At 47.6% G+C, this 24,778-nt stretch overlaps 1 protein-coding gene across 3 annotated transcripts in view; it reads left to right on the top strand.

Moving 5' to 3' along the window:
* The window catches only part of THOC2 (THO complex subunit 2), a 479,267-nt gene that overhangs the window by 235,593 nt on the left and 218,896 nt on the right, over positions 1 to 24,778 (top strand). For all 3 annotated transcript variants that reach the window (XR_010183065.1, XM_063937241.1, XM_063937242.1), the window contains exons 16-18: positions 5,455 to 5,539; positions 7,376 to 7,469; positions 17,009 to 17,089. Coding sequence is in view for 2 of the 3 variants with exons in the window: in XM_063937241.1 (XP_063793311.1) it covers positions 5,455 to 5,539; positions 7,376 to 7,469; positions 17,009 to 17,089 (260 nt within the window). In the remaining variant the exon portion in view is untranslated. The remainder of the gene's footprint in view (positions 1 to 5,454; positions 5,540 to 7,375; positions 7,470 to 17,008; positions 17,090 to 24,778) is intronic.

Below are 24,778 nucleotides of genomic sequence, written 5' to 3'. Positions count from 1 at the left end.
GCGTCTCCCCCTCGCCGTTACCTCAAATCAGCCTTGCCAGCTGCTCCCAAGGAAAGGGAGGTAGTACTGGCGGCAATTCACAAGCTGTACCTTCAGCAGGTGATAATCAAAGTTCCCCTCCTTCAACAGGGACGGGGTTACTATTCCACAATGTTTGTGGTACCGAAACCAGACGGTTCGGTGAGACCCATTCTAAATTTGAAATCCTTGAACACTTATATAAGGAAGTTCAAGTTCAAAATGGAATCGCTCAGGGCGGTTATTGCAAGCCTGGAAGAGGGGATTTTATGGTGTCACTGGACATCAAGGATGCTTACTACATGTGCCCATTTACCCACCTCACCAGGAGTACCTCAGGTTTGTGGTACAGGACTGTCATTACCAATTCCAGACTTTGCCGTTTGGTCTGTCCACGGCACCGAGGGTATTTACCAAGGTAATGGCCGAAATGATGATACTCCTTCGAAAGAAAGGAGTTATAATTATCCCGTACTTGGACGATCTCCTTATAAAGGCAAGGTCCAAGGAGCAGTTGTTAGTCGGAGTAGCACTATCTCGGGAAGTGCTACAATAGCACGGCTGGATTCTGAATATACCAAAGTCGCAGCTGATTCCTACGACGCGTCTGCTGTTCTTGGGCATGATTCTGGACACAGAACAGAAGAAGGTGTTTCTTCCGGAGGAGAAGGCCCACAAATTGTCATCTCTGGTCAGGGACCTCCTGAAACCAAAACAGGTGTCTGTGCATCACTGCACACGAGTCCTGGGAAAGATGGTAGCTTCTTACGAAGCAATTCCCTTCGGCAGGTTCCATGCAAGAATCTTTCAGTGGGATCTGTTAGACAAGTGGTCCGGATCGCATCTTCAGATGCATCTGTTGATCACCCTGTCCCCGAGGGCCAGGGTGTCTCTGCTGTGGTGGTTGCAGAGTGCTCATCTTCTCGAGGGCCGCAGATTCGGCATTCAGGACTGGGTCCTGGTGACCACGGATGCAAGCCTCCGAGGTTGGGGAGCAGTCACTCAGGGAAGATACTTCCAAGGACAGTGGTCGAGTCAGGAGACTTCCCTACACATAAATATTCTGGAACTAAGGGCCATTTACAATGCCCTAAGTGAAGCAGAACCCCTGCTTCAAAACCAACCGGTGCTGATTCAGTCAGACAACATCACGGCGGTCGCCCATGTAAACCGACAGGGCGGCACAAGAAGCAGGATGGCGATCGCAGAAGCCACAAGGATTCTTCGATGGGCGTAGAATCACGTGCTAGCACTGTCAGCGGTGTTCATTCCGGGAGTGGACAACTGGGAAGCAGACTTCATCAGCAGGCACTACCTCCACCCGGGAGAGTGGGGACTTCATCCAGAAGTCTTCAAAATGATTGTAAATCGTTGGGAAAGGCCACAGGTGGACATGATGGCGTCCCGCCTCAACAAAAAGCTAAAAAGATATTGCGCCAGGTCAAGGGACCCTCAGGCGATAGCTGTGGACGCTCTAGTGACACCGTGGGTGTACCAGTCGGTTTATGTGTTCCCTCCTCTTCCTCTCATACCAAAGGTACTGAGGATAATAAGAAAGAGAGGAGTAAGAACTATACTCATTGTTCCGGATTGGCCAAGAAGAACTTGGTACCCGGAACTACAAGAAATGAACTCAGAGGACCCTTGGCCTCTGCCGCTCCGACAGGACCTGCTACAGCAGGGGCCCTGTCTGTTCCAAGACTTACCGCGGCTGCGTTTGACGGCATGGCGGTTGAACGCCGGATCCTAATGGAAAAGGGCATTCCGGATGAAGTCATTCCTACGCTGATAAAGGCTAGGAAGGATGTGACAGCACAACATTATCACTGCATATGGCGAAAATATGTTGCTTGGTGTGAGACCAGGAAGGCCCCAACAGAGGAATTTCAGCTGGGTCGATTTCTGCACTTCCTACAGTCAGGAGTGACTATGGGCCTAAAATTAGGATCCATTAAAGTCCAGATTTCGGCCCTGTCTATTTTCTTTCAAAAAGAACTGGCTTCACTGCCTGAAGTTCAGACGTTTGTTAAGGGAGTGCTGCATATTCAGCCCCCTTTTGTGCCTCCAGTGGCACTTTGGGATCTCAACGTTGTGTTGGATTTCCTAAAATCACATTGGTTTGAGCCACTTCAGACCGTGGAGTTGAAGTATCTCACGTGGAAGGTAGTCATGCTGTTGGCCTTGGCCTCTGCTAGGCGTGTGTCAGAATTGGCGGCTTTGTCCTGTAAAAGCCCATATCTGATTTTCCATATGGACAGGGCAGAATTGAGGACTCGTCCCCAATTTCTCCCAAAGGTGGTATCAGCGTTTAATTTGAACCAACCTATTGTGGTGCCTGCGGCTGCTCGGGACTTGGAGGATTCCAAGTTGCTGGACGTAGTCCGGGCCCTGAAAATCTATGTTTCCAGGACGGCTAGAGTCAGAAAAACTGACTCGCTGTTTATCCTGCAATCACCCAACAAGCTGGGTGCTCCTGCTTCAAAGCAGACTATTGCTCGCTGGATCTGTAGCACGATTCAACTTGCACATTCTGCGGCTGGACTGCCGCATCCTAAATCAGTAAAAGCCCATTCCACGAGGAAGGTAGGCTCTTCTTGGGTGGCAGCCCGAGGGGTCTCGGCTTTACAACTTTGCCGAGCTGCTACTTGGTCGGGATCAAACACTTTTGCAAAATTCTACAAGTTTGATACCTTGGCTGAGGAGGACCTTGAGTTTGCTCATTCGGTGCTGCAGAGTCATCCGCACTCTCCCGCCCGTTTGGGAGCTTTGGTATAATCCCCATGGTCCTTACGGAGTACCCAGCATCCACTAGGACGTCAGAAAATAAGAATTTACTCACCGGTAATTCTATTTCTCGTAGTCCGTAGTGGATGCTGGGAGCCCGTCCCAAGTGCGGACTTTCTGCAATACTTGTATATAGTTATTGCTTAACTATAGGGTTATTGTTCTGAGCCATCTGTTGAATGAGGCTCAGTTGTTGTTCATACTGTTAACTGGGTATAGTTATCACAAGTTGTACGGTGTGATTGGTGTGGCTGGTATGAGTCTTACCCTGGATTCCAAATCCTTTCCTAGTAATGTCAGCTCTTCCGGGCACAGTTTCCCTAACTGAGGTCTGGAGGAGGGGCATAGAGGGTGGAGCCAGTGCACACCAGATATAGTACCTAATCTTTCTTTTAAGAGTGCCCAGTCTCCTGCGGAGCCCGTCTATTCCCCATGGTCCTTACGGAGTACCCAGCATCCACTACGGACTACGAGAAATAGAATTACCGGTGAGTAAATTCTTATTTTTCCTATCTAATAGACGGGAACAAACAGACGCCCAACCGACATTTCAAACTTTTGAATTCCTCCCTTAATGTAACATTATGCTCTGTGGTTGCGAAGTTGTCCTCCTTGACAGGCTAGTGACTGCTCGACTTTATAGAAGATAGCTTGTAACTTTTACGCATCAGCAACATCTTGCATATGCTTATTAGATATATTCTATATACCGTATATACTCGAGTATAAGTCGACCCGAATATAAGCCGAGGCACCTAATTCTACCACAAAAACCTGGGAAAACTTATTGACTCGAGTATAAGCCTAGGGTGGGAAATGCAGCTCTAGCCGTACACAGCCCTCAGTGCCAGATATGCCCTCATAGTGCCAGATATGCCCCCACAGTGCTGCCAGATATGCCCCCACAGTGCTGCCAGATATGCCCCCACAGTGCTGCCAGATATGCCCCCACAGTGCTGCCAGATATGCCCCCACAGTGCTGCCAGATATGCCCCCACAGTGCTGCCAGTTATGCCCCCACAGTGCTGCCAGATATGCCCCCACAGTGCTGCCAGATATGCCCCCACAGTGCTGCCAGTTATGCCCCCACAGTGCTGCCAGATATGCCCCCACAGTGCTGCCAGATATGCCCCCACAGTGCTGCCAGTTATGCCCCCACAGTGCTGCCAGTTATGCCCCCACAGTGCTGCCAGATATGCCCCCACAGTGCTGCCAGATATGCCCCCACAGTGCTGCCAGATATGCCCCCACAGTGCTGCCAGATATGCCCCCACAGTGCTGCCAGTTATGCCCCCACAGTGCTGCCAGATATGCCCCCACAGTGCTGCCAGTTATGCCCCCACAGTGCTGCCAGATATGCCCCCACAGTGCTGCCAGATATGCCCCCACAGTGCTGCCAGATACGTTCCCTCCCCAAGTGCCAGGTATGCCCCACAGTGCTGTTACTTACCCCTCCGTCGATCCCGCGCTGTCTTCTGGAGGGACACGAAGCACACAGCGTGCGCGGCTCTCCTGTGTCCCTCCTGCATCTTCGGCGGCCGCGGCGGGTCTATTATAGGAAGTGCCGGTTCGTGATCAGAGGTCACGAACGGGTATTTCCTGTAATAGAACCGCCGCTGCTGCCGCCGGAGATGCAGGAGGGACACAGGAGCGCCGCGCGCTGTGCGCTCCATGTCCCTCCTTCACACTGCTCTGCCTCTGCCTGCACTGACTCGAGTATAAGCCGAGGTGGCTTTTTCAGCACAAAAAAAAGTGCTGAAAAAGTCGGCTTATACTCGAGTATATACGGTAAGTGAATATTGTGATGCATACAAAGCATCTATGTTAGATTATATACTTGCCCATTGGCTGATTTGATTGTACTGTCCCATCTGTGATGGGGAAAAAAGCATTGCAAAGTGCTCAAAATTCCATTGTAGTTCAAACGCAAGATGGGAAAAGTAATCAATTGGAGTGCAAATTATTTAATTATACGAGAAAATACGAAAAATCTATTTTGCTGCGTGAGGCAAGTAGCCAATTCAAAGTATTCTTTTGAAGCTGTTGGTTTGAAATATTGCAGTTGCTGATAAATGAAGGCACACTGCGGTACTGCAGTACTGTTATCACTGAGGCAGAAACAGTCACTTACATGAGTTATAGACTTACACTATACCAGTTGAAAAAGCTTTAGAAGGCTGCGCACAAAAAATTTAATGACTTTTATCACAGATTGGTTTGAACCAATTATTTTCTGTATTCATGAGATCTTTAGCTCCTTCATTAAGTGCCAGACTCGTTAGGCACAATCTTTTAGTAGTTACTGAAGAGTGCCCATTTTCTAAGTTTTGTACACTTCATAGCCAGTCAGCAAAAATGATTTTCTTTCCTCGAAATGTTAAGTGAAGATTTCATGGTTATGTTAAGATCTTTCTTGGCAGTGGTCCTTAGTTATTATTTATAGAGGCTTCAATAGGCAGTGTTTATTTGACATTTAGTATTTTAGCAGCGGGACTGAAATTTTTGTTTTCTCCCCTCTTTTATAAATACACTTGTTGTTTTATGGCGGCTCTGTGTTTATGGCCAATTAAATTGTTAATAGCATTCATAAAACACTATAGAAGAGGTGTACCAAATGTTCACTTTTTTTTCCCCCTTCTGCTTTTCTTGCAGACGTCTAACAAAAGAAAATGTGAAGCCATCAGGACGGCAAATAGGAAAACTAAGCCATAGCAATCCAACAATTTTGTTTGATTATGTACGTTTGTATATTATTAAGTACCTGTGGATGTTTGTAATCTGCATGCCACATGCAATTACTTGAATGAAGTGTTATCACATTTTACAAGGTTTTACTTGGTATAAAGATCTTATTCCATGCAGTCCCTCTGCATAATTAAACAGCAGAGAATTTTTAGATGTCTGCAGCATCTTCTATTATGGGTGTGGACTTTCATGCTAAAACGGCATACTCTTTAAAATTGCATATGGCATGTCTTGGGGGATGAAAGGTCTGGTAACGTTTACATGGTGATATTTAATTCATTAACAATGTATCTAAACATTTCTATTGTTAACTGTATGGTTTAATTGTACTGTTCATCAAAGCATACCCTTCCGCATAACCTAGTTTCGAGGCCACTCTCCCAAACCCCTGCCTCATTCCTTGGCCATCTCTGCCTCGCTTACTTCTTGCCTACAGGCCACCTTCTGCTTGCGCCTCATTTCATCTATCTGTTTCTCCTCTCCCCCTAGATTGTAAGGTCCTTGGAGCATGGCCCTCTTTCCTCCTGTTTTCACAACCCTCTACTCTCTCACTTCAATTACAGCTCTCTCCTACTCTGCGACTGTCTATACCCGCATCTCCCCTCGCTCATAACCGTTCATCTCTTCCAACAGCTGCCCACTCCTTTGCTTCCTTACATCTCAGCTGTAGTGAGAATTGTGGTGCTAATTGTTACCTGTGCTCTGTTTTAATTTTTCAGTTCCTGTAATGTTAAGTTCTGTGTACCCAGTATTGTTTTAATGTCTGCCGTATGTACGGCGCTGCGAACAACTTGTGGTGCCTTTATAACTAAATGTAATCATAAGCTTATGTATTGCAATATTCAAATTTTTTTTTTTTTATGCAAAAGTAAAGCCCCAGTGTGTTTGCTTTTTAACTAGGCTTTTTGTTTGTGAGCATAAGACTGAGATGGTCTACTTAGTATGCATTGTGTAGAATGGGAGTATAAAAATTTCCCTTCAGCAGCAGGTGCTCTATGGACTTTCCCCTGTTACACTTTCCTCACTGTCACCTCTCCTACTCCTACTCTGTTATTTTTCCGGTGCCTTTCATAGTAGGTGTACAAGAGTGCTCTTGTTCTTGCTTTCTACTATTGGTTTCCACCCTCCCCGCGCACCCTTGAGAGAGGATTTTGCTAACTCTGCAGACTACTGCGGCATCACCAGTCTTTCTCTTTTTGTTCCCTCCACTATTAACAACTGCCTGCATACACTAGCTACATTTAAGTTGCCCAACACACACTTGCACTTGTCCATGACCTTCACTGTACGTTTTTGTTATTGTACTGCATTTATACAGTGTCATTTAAATGTCTTTCCTGGGTACTGCACGGACCTTGTGGCACGTAATAAATCCATAAATAAATAATTAATGAAAGAATAAAAGTGGATTACACAAATGATACATCTGTCCAGTTTAAGGACATTGGGGCAGATGTATTAAGCCTGGAGAAGTGATAAAGCAGTGATAAGTGCAAGGTAATAACGCACCAGCCAATCAGCTCCAATATGTATATTGACATTTAGGAGCTGATTGGCTGGTGGTTATCCCCTTCACTTATCACTGCTCTATCACCGTTTTATCACTTCTCCAGGCTTAATACATCTGCCCCATTATTGGAACTCTGGTCCAGCAACCTGCCCCTGAGAGCAAGGACAAAGATTTTGGTTTAAAGGTTAGCAATTTGACTTTAGGTTTGTTTCCTAATAGTTACCATGAACTGCAAAATTGTGTCAGACATGCAACTTCTTGTAAACTTTTTGTCCCTCTTATATTGAGTATGCATGTTTTTTTTTAAATTTCCCACAGATACTTTCGCAGATACAGAAGTATGACAACTTAATAACACCTGTTGTAGATTCATTAAAATACCTCACTTCACTGAACTATGATGTCCTTGCATGTATCCTTTTCAATAGAACATTGTATGTGTGCTTTAGAAAAGGAAAAACCTGAAACAGAAATCCACACATTAATTAATTTTAATGTTTTCCACTTTAGTAATGTTTTATTTCTCTAGCATCCATAAGGGATATTGGGGAATTAGTACGATGGGGTATAGACTAGGTCCCAAGGATTCGATGCACTTTAAATTTCTTCAACTGGGTGTGCTGGCTCCTCCCCTCTATGCCCCCTCCCACAGGCAGTTTAGAAAAAACTGCCCTCAGGAGAGGATGCACACTCTGGAGCTCCAGAGAGTTTTCTTCAGTTTATTTTTAAAATGTATTATTTTTGGAATGCTGTTTGGGCAACAGCATACCTGCACCGTGGGAGTTGGGGGGGGGGGGGGGGGGTGTACCGGTTTCTTCAGGCATCAGAGCTGCTTCCCGGCTGCAGGACCACCATCCTAACATTGCGTGAATGAGAGAAGAGTGGTGAGTACAATCCGTGAGCCCCGCTTGGTGCGGCGCAAACGCAGGGGCGGCATACGGGACCCTCCCTGGGGGGACCCACTATAGCCTCCCTGTGTACACTGGCAACGGTAGTTAAAACTAGCACTTATGTGATGTTTTACACTTATATGGAGACTTTGCCAGTATAAAGATCTATAAAGCTCTGTCGCCATTACAGGGGCGTAGCTTCCTCAGAGCGGGACTAGCGGCGTTTTGGCGCCTTCTTCTGCTTACAGCTACAGCAGCAGGCACACACAGCTCCTCCAGGCACTCAGGATACGCAGGAAAACTGGTACAGGGGTGTAGCGAAGGGAGGAGCCGCTATTGTGCACAATTTGTGTCCTGAAAAGGACAACAACTCTGGTGTTACACCATGATATAACAGCTTGCAGTCTCACGGGGGCTGCTTAGCTTGGGTGTGCTGTTCTTTCCTCTCTGTCTCCCTCTTACATACAGTAAGGGCAGGCTTGCTATTATATTACTCGTCTGTGTGTATGTGTATATAAGTGTTTACTGTAAACATGGTAAAACACCAGTGTCTGTCACACCAGATTCTCTCCCTCTACATCTGGTTCCATGTCATGTGAACAATGCAGCCAGTCCTCACAACTTAGTGAGGGGGTTGGGGGGGAGGGTCAAGAGCCTTTCTGGCTAGGTGCCATAAAATCCATGATGTCAGATATGTCATCTCTGCTCACTGCTAATGCTCAAATGACTCAGCAACTGCAGCAGGCTGTTGCAAACCTAACTGCAAGGGCAGATGTTCAACAGCCCCCCCTCTCTAGATCAGGACCACAAAAACGTGGATTACCTGCTTTACTCTCATCCTCTGATGAAGAGATACAGGAGGAGGGGGAGGATTTGGATCTTGTTACTGGGGATTCCTCTTCTGCACAGTGTATTGAGACCCTCATTCTTGCTATACTGGACGTGTTAAAACTCCCTCTAGAGGACGCTGCAGCACATCAGTTGTTTTTCTTAACACAGAACAAACTCAGTGTCACTTTCCCTGATTCTGCAGAGCTGGATGACCTGTTTAAATTAGCCTGAAAAAATCCAGATAAGAAATACCAAGTGACAAAATGTTTTTGTTGCTGTGTTACAAGTGACAAAACGGTTTTTGCACACTTTTCCATTTGCTACTGAAGGCAGGAAACTCTGGGAAGAACCCCCGGCTGTAGACGTATCAGTCTCTCGCCTATCTAAAAATGCGGTACTACCAGCTCCAGGCTCCTTTACCATAAAGGACCCTGGGGATAGAAAAATAGAGAATACACTGAAGTCTGTCTACACAGCGGCTGGTATATCACAAAGACCAATCATAGTGTGTTGCTGGATGACTCATGGTATTCATACATGGGCTACACAAATTCAGGAGAGCCTCTCGGGGGATATGTCCCTGGTCACTATGGTGACTCTCCTAAAACACATTCAAGACACTCTCTCAAGGAGATAGGCATTATTAACGCTAGGACCACTGCTATGGCAGTGTCGACACGCAGAGCTCTGTGGTTGTGTCTGTGGATAGAAGACGCAGAGTCCAAGCGCAGTGTAGAGTCTCTTCCTTTTTCAGGGGATCTTCTCTTCGGGGTTGAATTCGATACGTGGATTTCTAAAGTTTCTCTAGCATCCATAAAGGATATTGGGGAATCTAGTACGATGGGGTATAGACAGGGTCCAAAGGAGCAGGTACACTTTAAATTTCTTCACTGGGTGTGATGGCTCCTCCCCTCTATGCCCCCTCCCACAGGCAGTTTTAGAAAAAAAGTGCCCTCAGGAGAGGATGCACATCTCTGGGCTCCAGATAATTTTTTAATTCTTAATGTTTGTTATTTTCGGTATGCTGTTTGGGCAACAGCATAACTGCACCGTGGGAGATAGGGGGGCAGATGGTCACTGGCCTTGCGAGGTGCAGAGCCGCTTCCCTGCTGCAGGACCACCGTCCTGAGTGGTTGTGGTTCAGCGGGGCACTGCGCCCTGGCTGTAACTGCCGCAGCATGCCGCAGACCCCATAACACTGCCTGAAGGTAAGGTCTGTCGTGAGTACAAACTGGGGGCCCCGCTAGGGGGGACTCCCGGTTCACTGTGCGGCTGAACGCTGGCGCGGCGTACGGGACCCTTCTGGTGGGGTCCCACTAGGGTCCCCCGTGTAGACTGGCTTCCAAACGCTTGAACACTTGTGTTACGTTTTTGAGCAAATTAGAGACTTTGCCAGTATAAATAATCACTGTAGCTCCTGCGACATTGGAGGGGGCTGAGCTACTTCAAAGCGGCACCAGCGGCGCTTTGTCGCCTTCCTCTGCTTACTGCAGCCACAGACATCACACACAGCGCTCCCTGCCTTACAAGCCATGCTGGAACACTGGTACAGGGTGTAGCAAAGGCGGAGAGCCACTATTGTACACTATCTGGGTCCTCTACAGGACAGAATTTATTAGTGTTTACTGTGGTAAAGTTACCGGACAGCCTCAGCTAGGGGTGAGCTGGTGTCCTTCTCTCTGTCTGTCTCCTCTCACATACAGTAAGGGCAGGCTTGAGATATATTACTGTCTATGTGTATGTTATTGTGCTTACTGTGAAACATGGGTAAACACAAGCTATACAGTGTATGTCACACTAGATTCTCTCCAGTATTATCTGATTCTGTTTCTTGTGAACAATGCAGCCAATCTTAACAAATCGGTGCAGGAGCTGGAGGAGAGGGTCCAGAGCCCGCATGGCTAGGGTCTCTGAAAAATATGATGTCTGATATGTCATCACAGCTCACTGCTAATGTACAGAAAACTCAACAACTACAACAGACTGTTGCAGATTTAGCTGCTAGGGCAGATGTTACATAGCCCCCCTCATGCAGCACCACAAAAGCGTGGTTTGCCTGCTCTACTATCTGACATAGATGATGATGTACAGGAGGATGGGGAGGACTTAGACCCCGTTAGTGGGGATACCGAATCTGCTCAGGGTATTGAACCCCTAATTCTGGCTATACGGGACGTGTTAAAGCTCCCTCTAGAGAACGCTGCATCACAACAGTCGTTTTTCTTTACACAAAACAAGCCTAATGTCACTTTCCCTGATTCTGCAGAGTTAGATGATATATTCAAATTGGCCTGGAAAAATCCAGACAAAAAATTCCAAGTGTCCAAAAAGTATAGGAAATTTTGAGAGGAACCCCCGGGAGTTGATGTATCAGTGTCTTGACTGTCCAAAAAGGTGGGGATGCCTGCCCTGGGCCATTTTACTATAATGGATCCTGGGGATAGGAAAATAGAAGCTACACTCAAATCTGTTTACATGGCAGCAGGTGTATCGCAAAGGCTGGTCACTGCGGGTGGCTGGATGACCCATGCCATTCATTCATGGGCCACTCAAATTCAGGAGGGCCTTTCCGGGGCTATGCCCCTGGTCACTGTGGTGACCCTCCTAAAGCACATTCAGGGCACTACATGCGTCCTCTGTGATTCCCTTAAGGAGATGGGGAACATTAATGCTAGGACCTCTGCCATGGCAGTGTCGGCGTGCCGGTCTTGTGGTTGCATCAGTGGATAGCGGACATGGAATCCAAACACAGTATGGAATCCCTCCCCTTTTTCAGGGGAATGGCTCTTTGGGGTTGAATTGGATACGTGAATTTCCAAAGTTACGGCTTGGAAATCCACGTTTCTCCCCTATGGGGGCCCGTCGGCGAGACACTCCTACCCGGGGCCGTCTGTACAGTCCTTTCGGTCTCCTAGATTTCGATCTAAGGCCAGAGGTGCCTCCAATGCGACTGGAGGCACCAGAGGTAAATCAAGAAAGCCTGCAAGCACCAGCTCTCAGGAACAGACTACCAGTTCTGCTTCCACTAAGGCCTCAGCATGACTGTGCACACCGACCCGAGGGGTTCTCGAGGTGGGAGCTCGACTGCGTCACTTCAGCCGCGTCTGGGAGGCTTCCTGCCAGGATACCTGGGTCAGGGATCTCGTTTCTCAAGTCTACAAGCTTGAGTTCGACAGTGCTCCTCCCCAACAATTTTTAAAATCGAGCTTACCAGCTTTGAAGTATATGCAGGTCTCGTTGCTACAGGCCATCCTAAAGTTGGTCCAGTCCCACATCCTTGTTCCAGTACCAATACCACAACGAGGCAAGGGTTATTACTCCAACCTGTTTGAGGTTCTGAAACCGGACGGTTCGGTAAGACCCATTTTGAATCTAAAATCCTTGAATCCTTACCTGAATGTGTTCAAGTTCAAAATGTAATCCTTGCGAGCAGTGATTGCGGTCCTGGAAGAACAGGAATTCATGGTTTCCTTGGATATCAAGGACGCCTACTTTCATATTCCGATTTGGCCACCTCATCAAGCGTACCTGAGGTATGCCCTGCTGGATGATCACTACTAATTCCAGGCACTTCCCTTCGGCCTCTCCACAGCTCCGAGTGTGTTCACAAAGGTGATGGCGGAGATGATGTTCCGGGTCCAGGGAGTCAATATTGTCCCTTACCTGGACGATCTTCTGATCAAAGCAAGATCCAGGGATCTTTTTTTGCTCCATATCGACCGCACTATCCAACTTCTTTCACGCTATGGGTGGATCCTCAACTTACAGAAGTCCCACCTGCAGCCGTCTCAGCGGCTCCTGTTCCTGGGATGTTGCTGGATACTGTGGTCGAGAAGGTGTTCCTACCAGAAGACAAGATGAGAACGCTTCAGGAGATGGTCCGCATTGTTCTCCATTCTACTCGAGTCTACATCTATCTTTGCATAAGATTGTTGGGAAAGATGGTCGCCTCCTACGAGGCGATCCAATACGGGAGGTTCCATGCCAGGATTTTTCAGCTGGATCTCCTGAACAAATGGTTCGGATCACATCTTCAGATGCACCGGATAGTACGGCTGTCGCTTCAGGCCAGGATTTCCCTCCTGTGGTGGCTGCATTCCTCCAGTCTCCTGGAAGGCCGAAGTTTCGGGATTCAGGATTGTATCCTCCTTATAACGGATGCTAGTCTGAGAGGATGGGGAGCTGTCACCCAAGGGGTGCAGTTCCAGGTTCGGTGGTCATCCCAATAAGCCCTCCTTCCAATCAACATTCTGGAACTTAGGGCAATCTACAACGCTCTGCTTCAGACCTCTCCTTTGCAGAAGTATCACACGCTCCAGGTACAGTCGGACAACGCCACGTCAGTGGCATACATTAATCGACAAGGAGGAACAAAAAGCAGAGCCTGCATGCAAGAGGTGGCAAGAATGGGTGGTCTTCAGTATGCCGGCTGTCGGGATCCCGGCGCACAGTATGCCGGCGCCGGAATCCCGACAGCCGGCATACCGACACTTATTCTCCCTCGTGGGGGTCCACGACCCCCCCTGGAGGGAGAATAAAATAGCGTGGCGCCCGTAGCCACAAATGAGGCAAGGGGCTCATTTGCGCTCGCCACACTGTCGGTAAGCCGGCGGTCGGGCTCCCGGCGCCGGTATGCTGGTCGCCGGGAGCCCGACCGCCGGCATACCATACTACACCTGCAAGAATACTCCTCTGCGCGGAAAGACATGCAAGAGCAATGTCTGCTATCTTCATTCCGGTTCTGGACAACTGGGAAGCGGACTTCCTGATTCTTTACGATCTCCATCCAGTGGAGTGGCGTCTCCACCATCAGGTGTTCCAACAGATCATCCACCGGTGGGGCTGGCCGCAGATAAATATGATGGCTTCTCTACTCCACAAGAAGCTTTCCAACAGATCATCCTCGGTGGGGCTGGCCGCAGATAAACATGATGACTTCCCTACCCCACAAGAAGCTTCACTGGTATTGCTCACGAACCAGGGACACTCAAGTGAGGGCAGTGGATACACTGACGTCGCCTTGGTCTTACTGGCTCTTCTACCTGTTTCCTCCGATTCCGTTGCTCCCAAGGGTGCTAAAGCGCATCCGAAATCAGGGAGTCCAGGCAATTCTAATTACCCCGGATTGGCCTTGGAGGGCGTGGTACGCGTATCTTCTGGACATGTCCGTCAAAGACCCTTGTCCTCTACCCCTCAGAAGAGATCTTCTTCAACAATGACCTTTCGTCTACCCGGGCTTACGGCGACTTCTTGTCACGGCATGGAAGTTTAGCGGAACATCCTAGCTCACAAGGGCCTTTCCAAAAAGGTTATTGCTACCATGGTTCAGGTCAGTAAACCTGTGACGTCAAAACACTATCCTCATATCTGGAGAATATATGTTTCTTGGTGCGAGGAACGCATGTATCCGCCTGCGGAGTTCCACTTTGGACGTTTCTTATGTTTCCTGCCGGCTGGTGTGGATAAGGGCTTACATCTGGATTTCATTAAGGTCCAGATTTCAGCTCTCTCCATTTTCTTCCAGAAGAAATTGGCAGTGTTGCCAGAAGTTCAGACCTTCTTGCGAGTGGTACGTCACATACAACCTCCTTTTGTGCCGCCTACTAAACCTTGGGATTTGAATGTAGTGTTGGAATTTCTACAGTCCTCCTAGTTTGAACCTCTGACGACGGTATAAGACAAGTACATCACGTGGAAGACGGTGATGTTACTGACCCTGGCTTCTGCTAGCGTGTCTCAGAATTGGGGGGCCTTATCGTGTATAAGTCCGTACTTGGTCTTTTATGAGGACAGAGCGGAGCTCCGGACTAGACTGGAGTTTCTGCCGAAGGTTGTCTCAGCGTTTCACCTGAATCAGCCTATTGTGGTTCCGTTTGCTTCTGATACTTATACTCCTCCAGAGGCATTGGATGCTGTGCGTGCCTTGAAAATCTATGTCAAGCGAACAGCTCGGATCAGAAAGACAGATTCTTTGTTCGTGCTCTATGAGGCGCAGAAAAAGGGTTGCCCTGCTTCGAAGCAGTCCATTGCTCGTTGGATTAGGCTTCCTATCCAACAGGCCTATGTGTCGGCAACCTTACCTGTTCCTTAGTCTCTGAAGGCCCACTCTACAAGATCTTTGGGCTCTTCCTGGGCAGCTGCCCGTGCAGTCTCGGCCTTGCAATTCTGCTGAGCTGCTACCTTGTCGGGGAAAAACACTTAAGTTCTTGTTAAGTTGTTAAGTTCTACAAGTTTGATACTCGGGCCAAAGAGGATACCCAGTTTGGGCAGGCGGTGCTGCAGCAGTCTCCACACGTTCCCGCCCGTTCTAGAAGCTTTTGGATGTCCCCATCGTACTAGATTTGCCAATATTCCTTATTGATTCTAGAGAAAATAGGATTTGAATTACCTAATGGTAAATCCTTTTCTCGTAGTCCATAAGGGATATTGGGCCTCCGCCTCAGTACGTTGACTTTTCTACGGGTTCTCTTTTATGCGGTTACCTGTTCAGCGTTTGCTGTTAATCCTGCCATTGCTGGTTGTTGTATGTTAGTGGTGTGCTGGTTTATAAATTTCACCATTTTGTTGTCATGTTTCCTTCTCTCATATATGTACTTTCTCCCTCGGGCACATTTTTACCTATAAATTCCTGTGGAGGGGGCATAGGGGGGAGGAGCTAGCACACCCAGTTGGTGTGCTGGTGTGTGAATTTCACCACTCATTGTCATGTTCCTTCTCTCAAAGTATGTACATTCTCCGTTGGGAACTATTTTACCTATAACTGCTTGTGGGAGAGGTCATAGAGGGGAGGCTCTAGCACACCCAGTTGAAGATATTTAAAGTGCACCTGCTCCTTTGGTCCCCATCTATACCACATTGTATGAGATTCCCCAATATCCCTTATGGACTACGAGAAAAGGATTTACCGTTAAGTAATTAAAATCCTATTTTTTTTTTTTTTTAACTCTGTTACTTGGTGGTATGTTTAGCATTGCTGTGCAGCAAAAGCAATAATGATAATCATTTAATCATCAATCAAGGATAATGAGGCACAGCAAAATATAAAGTGAAGTAAATGATGCTTATAGCTGAATGAGGAAGCTGGCGTACAATTTTACATTGTTAAACAGAAATAATGTTATGTTCTGTCATTTAATAAAGTATGTACATTGGTAATAGAAGTTACAATTACTTATCTCCAGTTAATCCACCCTGCCAGCACTTCTAGATCCTGTGCAAGCTAAGCTGGGTACATACTGGCCAATATATTGTTTGTTTAGTTGAATGGCCAATATATTGTAGGCGCGTGACGGCGGGTATGTATCCCCAATATGTCAGACTTATTGCGTTGTCCCTACAGCACAGCCGATGGCCAATATCCGTAGATATATTGGTGCATCGTGCTGTGTGTACGGATGGTCTGCGGGCTGACCGTACACTTCCTGCAGAAGCCGCTGGTGACTGACATCACAACTGGAAGGGTATAAGTAAATACCTGCCCAGTTGTAACGTCGGGTAGATGATCGGTAACAGTGTATGCACTGGGGCTAGTGTATACTCAGTAATTGACTTGTACTGACTGGTGTCAGCTGCTTTTAGTTGTCTCTTGCACTTAACTGTTTAAGGCTATGTCTAGGTGTAAAAGCCCTCCAGTCAGAATAAAAAACAAAAATTGTAGATCATAATGCATACAACATAAAAGTGGACAGTGTACCTAACCTAAAGTTCAGTTTTGTTATTTCTACACCTAGAAGAATTAGCTCATTGCATTTTTGGGATGACTTCAGAACAGTGGGTTGCTAAGTAAACGCTACCAGTCAGTTCTAAGGTATTAGAGGCTATTAGAGTTAATTAAGGTGCATTATATGTCCTTTTACATTTGTAATTCTTGGTTTGATGTATCAAGTAGTGAAATGGGTGGAGAAGTGGACCAGTAAAGAAGTTGCCCATAGAAACCAAATAGCTTCTACCTGTACCTATAATTTTATAGAGTGCACTTGAGTGCTACCTTAAAACTGATTGGTTGCTATGAGCAACTTCTCCACTGGTTCACTTCAGTCTTTTCAATGCTTGATAAATTAACCCCTCTGTCAGTAAAAAATATGCTTTCTACCACATGTTAATGTGTTTTAGTTTGTTTTTGCCCCTCACACTAATTCCTGCCATTCCACTATTCAATTATATGAGCAGCTATGGTAAACCTGTCAAGAGTGCACTTACTTTGACTTACTTTCCTTAAGTTTACGTTCAGACTGTATAATTGAAGCACTTGCAAATCCAGAGAAGGAGAAGATGAAGCATGATGACACCACGATCTCCAGCTGGTTGCAGAGTCAGTATACAATTTGCTAATTTTACACAACCTCTGTCATGAAATGATCTTGCTCCCCCGCTCCCGGATTTTATAGATATAATATTCTATATACTTATGTATACGTGTGCAGATATTGAGCTTCTTATCAGATGCAGAGACATTGTTTGGTTATAGTGTGCAACTTAAATAGAATACCAAACACATTTAGTAACATTTAAATATGCCCTGGAAGTGTTAACAAAACAGTCCTTGTGGTCCAGCAACAACTTACCTTCTTCGGCGGTAATGTGATGAGTACAAGTGGCATCCAGTGGTCAGTGGTTGTTTTTAAAAACAACAAAAATAAATCCGTTAGTAACTTCGCATTTTCATGTCGTATGATTTGTTTGTTCTGTAATATTCATGTTAAGAGTTTTCAAAATAGTGTGACAGGTCAGCTACAACAAGTAGATTAAATTGCACTTTTAGTAACTGCGGAACTTCCAGTATATGGATGAGGTTAATTTTTCTGGCTCATTGATACATTTCTATGTTTTCTGATAAATACATTTTGTTGCCAAATACTGAGATGTTTTCTATATAAAGTCTTTAAGTATACAGTATATTACTTAGTTTAATGTATAAGCACAGTATATTATTTTTATGCCTTAAATACACAGTGCCTATTGGGTTTTCTCTGACGTCCTAGTGGATGCTGGGAACTCCGTAAGGACCATGGGGAATAGCGGCTCCGCAGGAGACTGGGCACAACTAAAGAAAGCTTTAGGACTACCTGGTGTGCACTGGCTCCTACCACTATGACCCTCCTCCAGACCTCAGTTAGATTTCTGTGCCCGGCCGAGCTGGATGCACACTAGGAGGCTCTCCTGAGCTCCTAGAAAGAAAGTATATTTTAGGTTTTTTATTTTACAGTGAGACCTGCTGGCAACAGGCTCACTGCAACGAGGGACTAAGGGGAGAAGAAGCGAACCTACCTAACTGGTGGTAGCTTGGGCTTCTTAGGCTACTGGACACCATTAGCTCCAGAGGGATCGCACACAGGACCCGACCTCGTCGTCCGGTTCCGGAGCCGCGCCCCGTCCCCCTTACAGAGCCAGAAGCAAGAAGTGTCCGGAAAATCGGCGGCTGAAGACTTCTGTCTTCTCCAAGGTAGCGCACAGCACTGCAGCTGTGCGCCATTGCTCCTCATGCACACCACACACTCCGGTCACTGATGGGTGCAGGGTGCTGGGGGGGGCGCCCTGAGCAGCAATATTAACACCTTGGCTGGCAAAACTGACACCATATATAGCCCTAGAGGTTATATAGGTGTAAATTACCCCTGCCAGATTTACACAAACAGCGGGAGAAAGCCCGCCGAAAAAGGGGCGGAGCCATCTTCCTCAGCACACTGGCGCCATTTTCCCTCACAGCTCCGCTGGCAGGATCGCTCCCTGGCTCTCCCCTGCAGTCCTGCACTACAGAAAGGGTAAAAAAGAGAGGGGGGGCAATAAATTTAGGCGCAGTATATATAATACAAGCAGCTATAGGGGAAAACACTGTATAGTGATATCCCTGTGTTATATAGCGCTCTGGTGTGTGCTGGCATACTCTCCCTCTGTCTCCCCAAAGGGCTTTGTGGGGTCCTGTCCTCTGTCAGAGCATTCCCTGTGTGTGTGCTGTGTGTCGGTACTGCTGTGTCGACATGTATGATGAGGATAATGATGTGGAGGCAGAGCAAATGCCTGTGAATGTGATGTCACCCCCTGCGGGGTCGACACCTGTGTGGATAGACTTATGGAAGGAATTACGTGACAGTGTCAGCTCCTTACATAAAAGGTTTGACGACGTAGGACAGCCGGCTACTCAGCTTGTGCCTGTCCAAGCATCTCAAATGTCATCAGGGGCTTTAAAACGCCCGCTACCTCAGATGGCAGACACAGATGTTGACACGGATACCGACTCCAGTGTCGACGACGATGAGACTAGTGTACCTTCCAATAGGGCCACCCGTTACATGATTGAGGCAATGAAAAATGTATTACACATTTCTGATAGTACCCCAGGTACCACAAAAAAGGGTATTATGTTTGGTGAGAAAAAACTACCAGTAGTTTTTTCTGCATCTGAGGAATTAAATGAGGTGTGTGAGGAAGCGTGGACTTCCCCCGATAAGAAATTGATAATTTCTAAACGGTTATTGGCAGCGTACCCTTTCCCGCCAGAGGATAGGTCACGTTGGGAAACACCCCCTAGGGTAGATAAAGCGCTTACACGTTTATCAAAAAAGGTGGCACTACCGTCTCCGGATACGGCCGCCTCAAAAGGAACTTGCTGAGAGAAAGCAGGAGGCTACCCTAAAAGCTATATATACACACACTGGCATTATATTGCGACCAGCGATTGCATCGGCATGGATGTGCAGTGCTGCTGCTGCGTGGTCAGATTCCCTGTCGGATAATATTGATACTCTGGATAGGGACAATATTTTGCTGACAATAGAGCATATAAAAGACGCTGTCTTATACATGCGTGATGCACAGAGGGATCTTTGCCGGCTGGCATAAAAAATAAGCGCAATGTCCATTGCCGCCAGAAGGGGGTTATGGGCTCGGCAGTGGTCAGGTGATGCCGATTCAAAAAGGCACAGCGTCCGGCAAGTCCATAGCATGACGCTGGGGCTTCACAGGCGGACCCGGGTACGGTGGGGGCCCGTCTCAGAAATTTCAGCGCACAGTGGGCTCTCTCACAGGTGGATCCCTGGATCCTTCAAGTAGTATCTCAGGGGTACAGGCTGGAATTCCAGGCGTCTCCCCCCCGCCGTTTCCTAAAATCTGCCTTACCAGCAACTCCCTCTGCCAGGGAGGCAGTGTTGGTGGCTATCCAAAAACTGTATTCACAGCAAGTGATTGTCAAGGTACCCCTCCTTCAACAGGGAAAGGGTTACTATTCCACAATGTTTGTGGTACCGAAACCGGATGGTTCGGTGAGACCCATCTTAAATTTAAAATCCTTGAACACATATATCAAAAGATTCAAGTTCAAGATGGAATCGCTCAGGGCGGTTATTGCGAGCCTGGACGAGGGGGATTACATGGTATCCCTGGACATCAAGGATGCTTACCTGCATGTCCCCATTTACCATCCTCACCAGGAGTACCTCAGATTTGTGGTACAGGATTGCCATTACCAATTCCAGACACTGCCGTTTGGGCTGTCCACAGCACCGAGGGTGTTTACCAAGGTAATGGCAGAAATGATGATACTCCTTCGACAAAAGGGAGTTTTAATTATCCCGTAATTGGACGATCTCCTTATAAAGGCGAGGTCAAGGGAGCAGTTGTTGGTCGGGGTAGCACTATCTCGGGAAGTGCTACAACAGCACGGATGGATTCTAAACATTCCAAAGTCACAGCTGGTTCCTACCACACGCCTACTGTTCCTGGGGATGGTTCTGGACACAGTACAGAAAAAGTGTTTCTCCCGCTGGAGAAAGCCAAGGAGCTGTCATCTCTATTCAGAGACCTCCTAAAACCAAAACAGGTATCGGTGCATCACTGCACACGAGTCCTGGGAAAAATGGTAGCTTCCTACGAAGCAATTCCATTCGGCAGGTTCCATGCAAGAACCTTTCAGTGGGACCTCTTGGACAAGTGGTCAGGATCGCATCTTCAGATGCATCGGCTGATAACCCTGTCTCCAGGACCAGGGTATCTCTACTGTGGTGGCTGCAGAGTGCTTATCTTCAAGAGGGCCGCAGATACGGCATACAGGACTGGGTCCTGGTGACAACGGATGCCAGTCTTCGAGGTTGGGGAGCAGTCACACAGGGAAGAAACTTCCAAGGACTTTGGTCAAGTCAGGAGTCGTCCCTACACATAAATATTCTGGAACTGAGGGCCATTTACAATGCCCTAAGTCAGGCAAGGCCCCTGCTTCAAAACCAGCCGGTACTGATCCAATCAGACAACATCACGGCAGTCGCCCATGTAAACCGACAGGGCGGCGCGAGAAGCAGGATGGCGATGGCAGAAGCCACAAGGATTCTCCGATGGGCGGAAAATCACGTCTTAGCACTGTCAGCAGAGTTCATTCCGGGAGTGGACAACTGGGAAGCAGACTTCCTCAGCAGACACGACCTACACCCGGGAGAGTGGGGACTTCATCCAGAAGTCTTCCAACTGATGGTAAACCGTTGGGAAGGCCACAGGTGGACATGATGGCGTCCCGCCTAAACAAAAAACTAGAGAGATATTGCGCCAGGTCAAGGGACCCTCAGGCGATAGCTGTGGACGCTCTAGTGACACCGTGGGTGTACCAATCGGTTTATGTGTTCCCTCCTCTGCCTCTCATACCAAAGGTACTGAGAATAATAAAAAAAACGAGGAGTAAGAACGATACTCGTGGTTCCGGATTGGCCAAGAAGAGCTTGGTACCCAGAACTGCAAGAAATGATATCAGAGGACCCATGGCCTCTACCGCTCAGACAGGATCTGCTGCAGCAGGGGCCCTGTCTGTTCCAAGACTTACCGCGGCTGCGTTTGACGGCATGGCGGTTGAATACCGGATCCTAAAGGAAAGGGGCATTCCGGACGAAGTCGTTCCTACGCTGATAAAAGCCAGGAAAGAAGTAACCGCAAACCATTATCACCGTATTTGGCGAAAATATGTTGCGGGGTGTGAGGCCAGGAAGGCCCCAACAGAAGAATTTCAGCTGGGTCGATTTCTGCACTTCCTACAGCCAGGAGTGACTATGGGCCTAAAATTGTGTTCCATTAAGGTCCAGATTTCGGCTCTGTCCATTTTCTTCCAGAAAGAACTGGCTTCACTACCTGAAGTTCAGACATTTGTAAAGGGAGTGCTGCATATTCACCCCCCTTTTGTGCCTCCAGTGGCACCTTGGGATCTCAACGTGGTGTTGAGTTTCCTAAAATCACATTGGTTTGAGCCACTAAAAACCGTGGATCTGAAATATCTCACGTGGAAAGTGGTCATGTTATTGGCCGTGGCTTCGGCCAGGTGTGTATCAGAATTGGCGGCTTTGTCATATAAAAGCCCTTATCTGATTTTCCATATGGATAGGGCAGAATTGAGGACTCGTCCTCAGTTTCTCCCTAAGGTGGTATCAGCTTTTCACTTGAACAAACCTATTGTAGTGCCTGCGGCTACCAGGGACTTGGAGGATTCCAAGTTACTGGACGTAGTCCGGGCCCTGAAAATATATGTTCCAGGACGGCTGGAGTCAGGAAAACTGACTCGCTATTTATCCTGTATGCACCCAACAAACTGGGTGCTCCTGCTTCTAAGCAGACTATTGCTCGCTGGATTTGTAGCACAATTCAGCTGGCGCATTCTGCGGCTGGACTGCCGCATCCTAAATCAGTAAAAGCCCACTCCACGAGGAAGGTAGGCTCATCTTGGGCGGCTGCCCGAGGGGTCTCGGCTTTACAACTTTGCCGAGCTGCTACTTGGTCAGGGGCAAACACGTTTGCTAAATTCTACAAATTTGATACCCTGGCTGAGGAGGACCTTGAGTTCTCTTATTCGGTGCTGCAGAGTCATCCGCACTCTCCTACCCGTTTGGGAGCTTTGGTATAATCCCCATGGTCCTTACGGAGTTCCCAGCATCCACTAGGACGTCAGAGAAAATAAGATTTTACTCACCGGTAAATCTATTTCTCGTAGTCCGTAGTGGATGCTGGGCGCCCATCCCAAGTGCGGATTGTTTGCAATACTTGTATATAGTTATTGCCTAACTAACGGGTTATTGTTATGAGCCATCTGTTGAGAGGCTCAGTTATGTTTCATACTGTTAACTGGGTATAGTATCACGAGTTATACGGTGTGATTGGTGTGGCTGGTATGAGTCTTACCCGGGATTCAAAATCCTTCCTTATTGTGTCAGCTCTTCCGGGCACAGTATCCTAACTGAGGTCTGGAGGAGGGTCATAGTGGGAGGAGCCAGTGCACACCAGGTAGTCCTAAAGCTTTCTTTAGTTGTGCCCAGTCTCCTGCGGAGCCGCTATTCCCCATGGTCCTTACGGAGTTCCCAGCATCCACTACGGACTACGAGAAATAGATTTACCGGTGAGTAAAATCTTATTATTACTGCCAATCAAGTGTAACACAACTTTGGACTAGCCACTACTGGTTAGGATTCCCTGTTTGTCTTACATTCGATCCCCTTACATGCTCACTTTTTGTCTCCCTCACCAACTTCCTTTTGTCCTTGGCCTGCCACACCATACTCTGTTCCATCACATACCCTGCTCTTTCTGTCAATACATTTCTGCTTCTTTCTACGTCTCAATAGTACTTTGCCTCCTTTTCCCTACCTCTGTCTGGGATGTAGTTGTGTGACCGGTGGTCACATTACCGACGCCTGGTTCCTGAACACATGAACAGTCGGGACTATTGCCGCTCATTGCACTAAAGCGTCCCCCACCCCCCCGCCGGCCATCTAACAGCTAGGATCCTGGCGTCGGTATGGTGACCAGCGGACCCAAACCCAACCCCTCTGTCTTATGTAATAAATATTTCTCTAACGTCCTAGAGGATGCTGGGGACTCCGTAAGGACCATGGGGTTAGACGGGCTCCGCAGGAGACATGGGCACTTTAAGAAAGAATTTAGTTCCTGGTGTTCACTGGATCCTCCCTCTATGCCCCTCCTCCAGACCCCAGTTTGATACTGTGCCCAGAGGAGCTGGGTGCTTTTCAGTGAGCTCTCCTGAGTTTACTGATAGAAAGTATTTTGTTAGGTTTTTTTATTTTCAGGGAGCTCTGCTGGCAACAGACTCCCTGCATCGAGGGACTGAGGGGAGAGAAGCAGCCCTACTCTCTGAAGCTAGGTCCTGCTTCTTAGGCTACTGGACACCATTAGCTCCAGAGGGATTGGTACGCAGGATCTCACCCTCGCCATCCGTCCCAGAGCCGCGCCGCCGTCCCCCTCGCAGAGCCAGAAGATAGAAGCCGGGTGAGTATGAGAAGAAAAGAAGACTTCACAGGCGGCAGAAGACTTCATGATCTTCACTAGAAGTAACGCACAGCACTGCAGCTGTGCGCCATTGTTCCACACACCTCACATACTCCGGTCACTGTAAGGGTACAGGGCGCAGGGGGGGGGCTCCCTGGGCAGCATTTGGGGACCTCATGTTGTCAAAAGTACACATATATACAGCACATAATTAGGCGCAAAAACTATACATACAGCAGCTACTGGGTTAACATTAAGTTACTGTGTTATTCCTGGGATATTATAGCGCTGGGGTGTGTGCTGGCATACTCTCTCTGGGGTATATGCAATTGCCGGCGAATCGCGGCAATTTTTCGCCCCGTTTTTTAATTCGACACAGTTCGACCGTCGAATTCCGGCAAGTGGGTGCCGGTATTCAACATATTCAATAAAAAATGGATTCGACAGTCCCGCTGTCGAAAAACGGCCGATTTGACGGATTTTGATTAGACTTGTAAAAATTAAAAAAAAAAACGGGAAAAACCCCGAAAAAAAATTGTGTGGGGTCCCCCTTCCTAAGCATAACCAGCCTCTGGCTCTTCGAGCCGGTCCTGGTTCTAAAAATCCGGGGGGAAAACTGACAGGGGATCCCCCGTATTTTTAAAACCAGCACGAGGCTGTCCCCTCCCATCCAAGGGCTGCGGATGGGGGGCTGATAGCCTTGAGTAAAATGATAGCATATTGTTTTTTCCAGAAGAACTTCAAGTCCCAGCAA

This window comes from Pseudophryne corroboree, chromosome 8 (assembly GCF_028390025.1).
Source record: "Pseudophryne corroboree isolate aPseCor3 chromosome 8, aPseCor3.hap2, whole genome shotgun sequence".
NCBI classification, from domain to species: Eukaryota; Metazoa; Chordata; class Amphibia; order Anura; family Myobatrachidae; genus Pseudophryne; species Pseudophryne corroboree.
The sequence above is the reverse complement of the archived record's forward strand: the minus strand, read 5'-3'. Positions and strand labels throughout refer to the sequence as shown.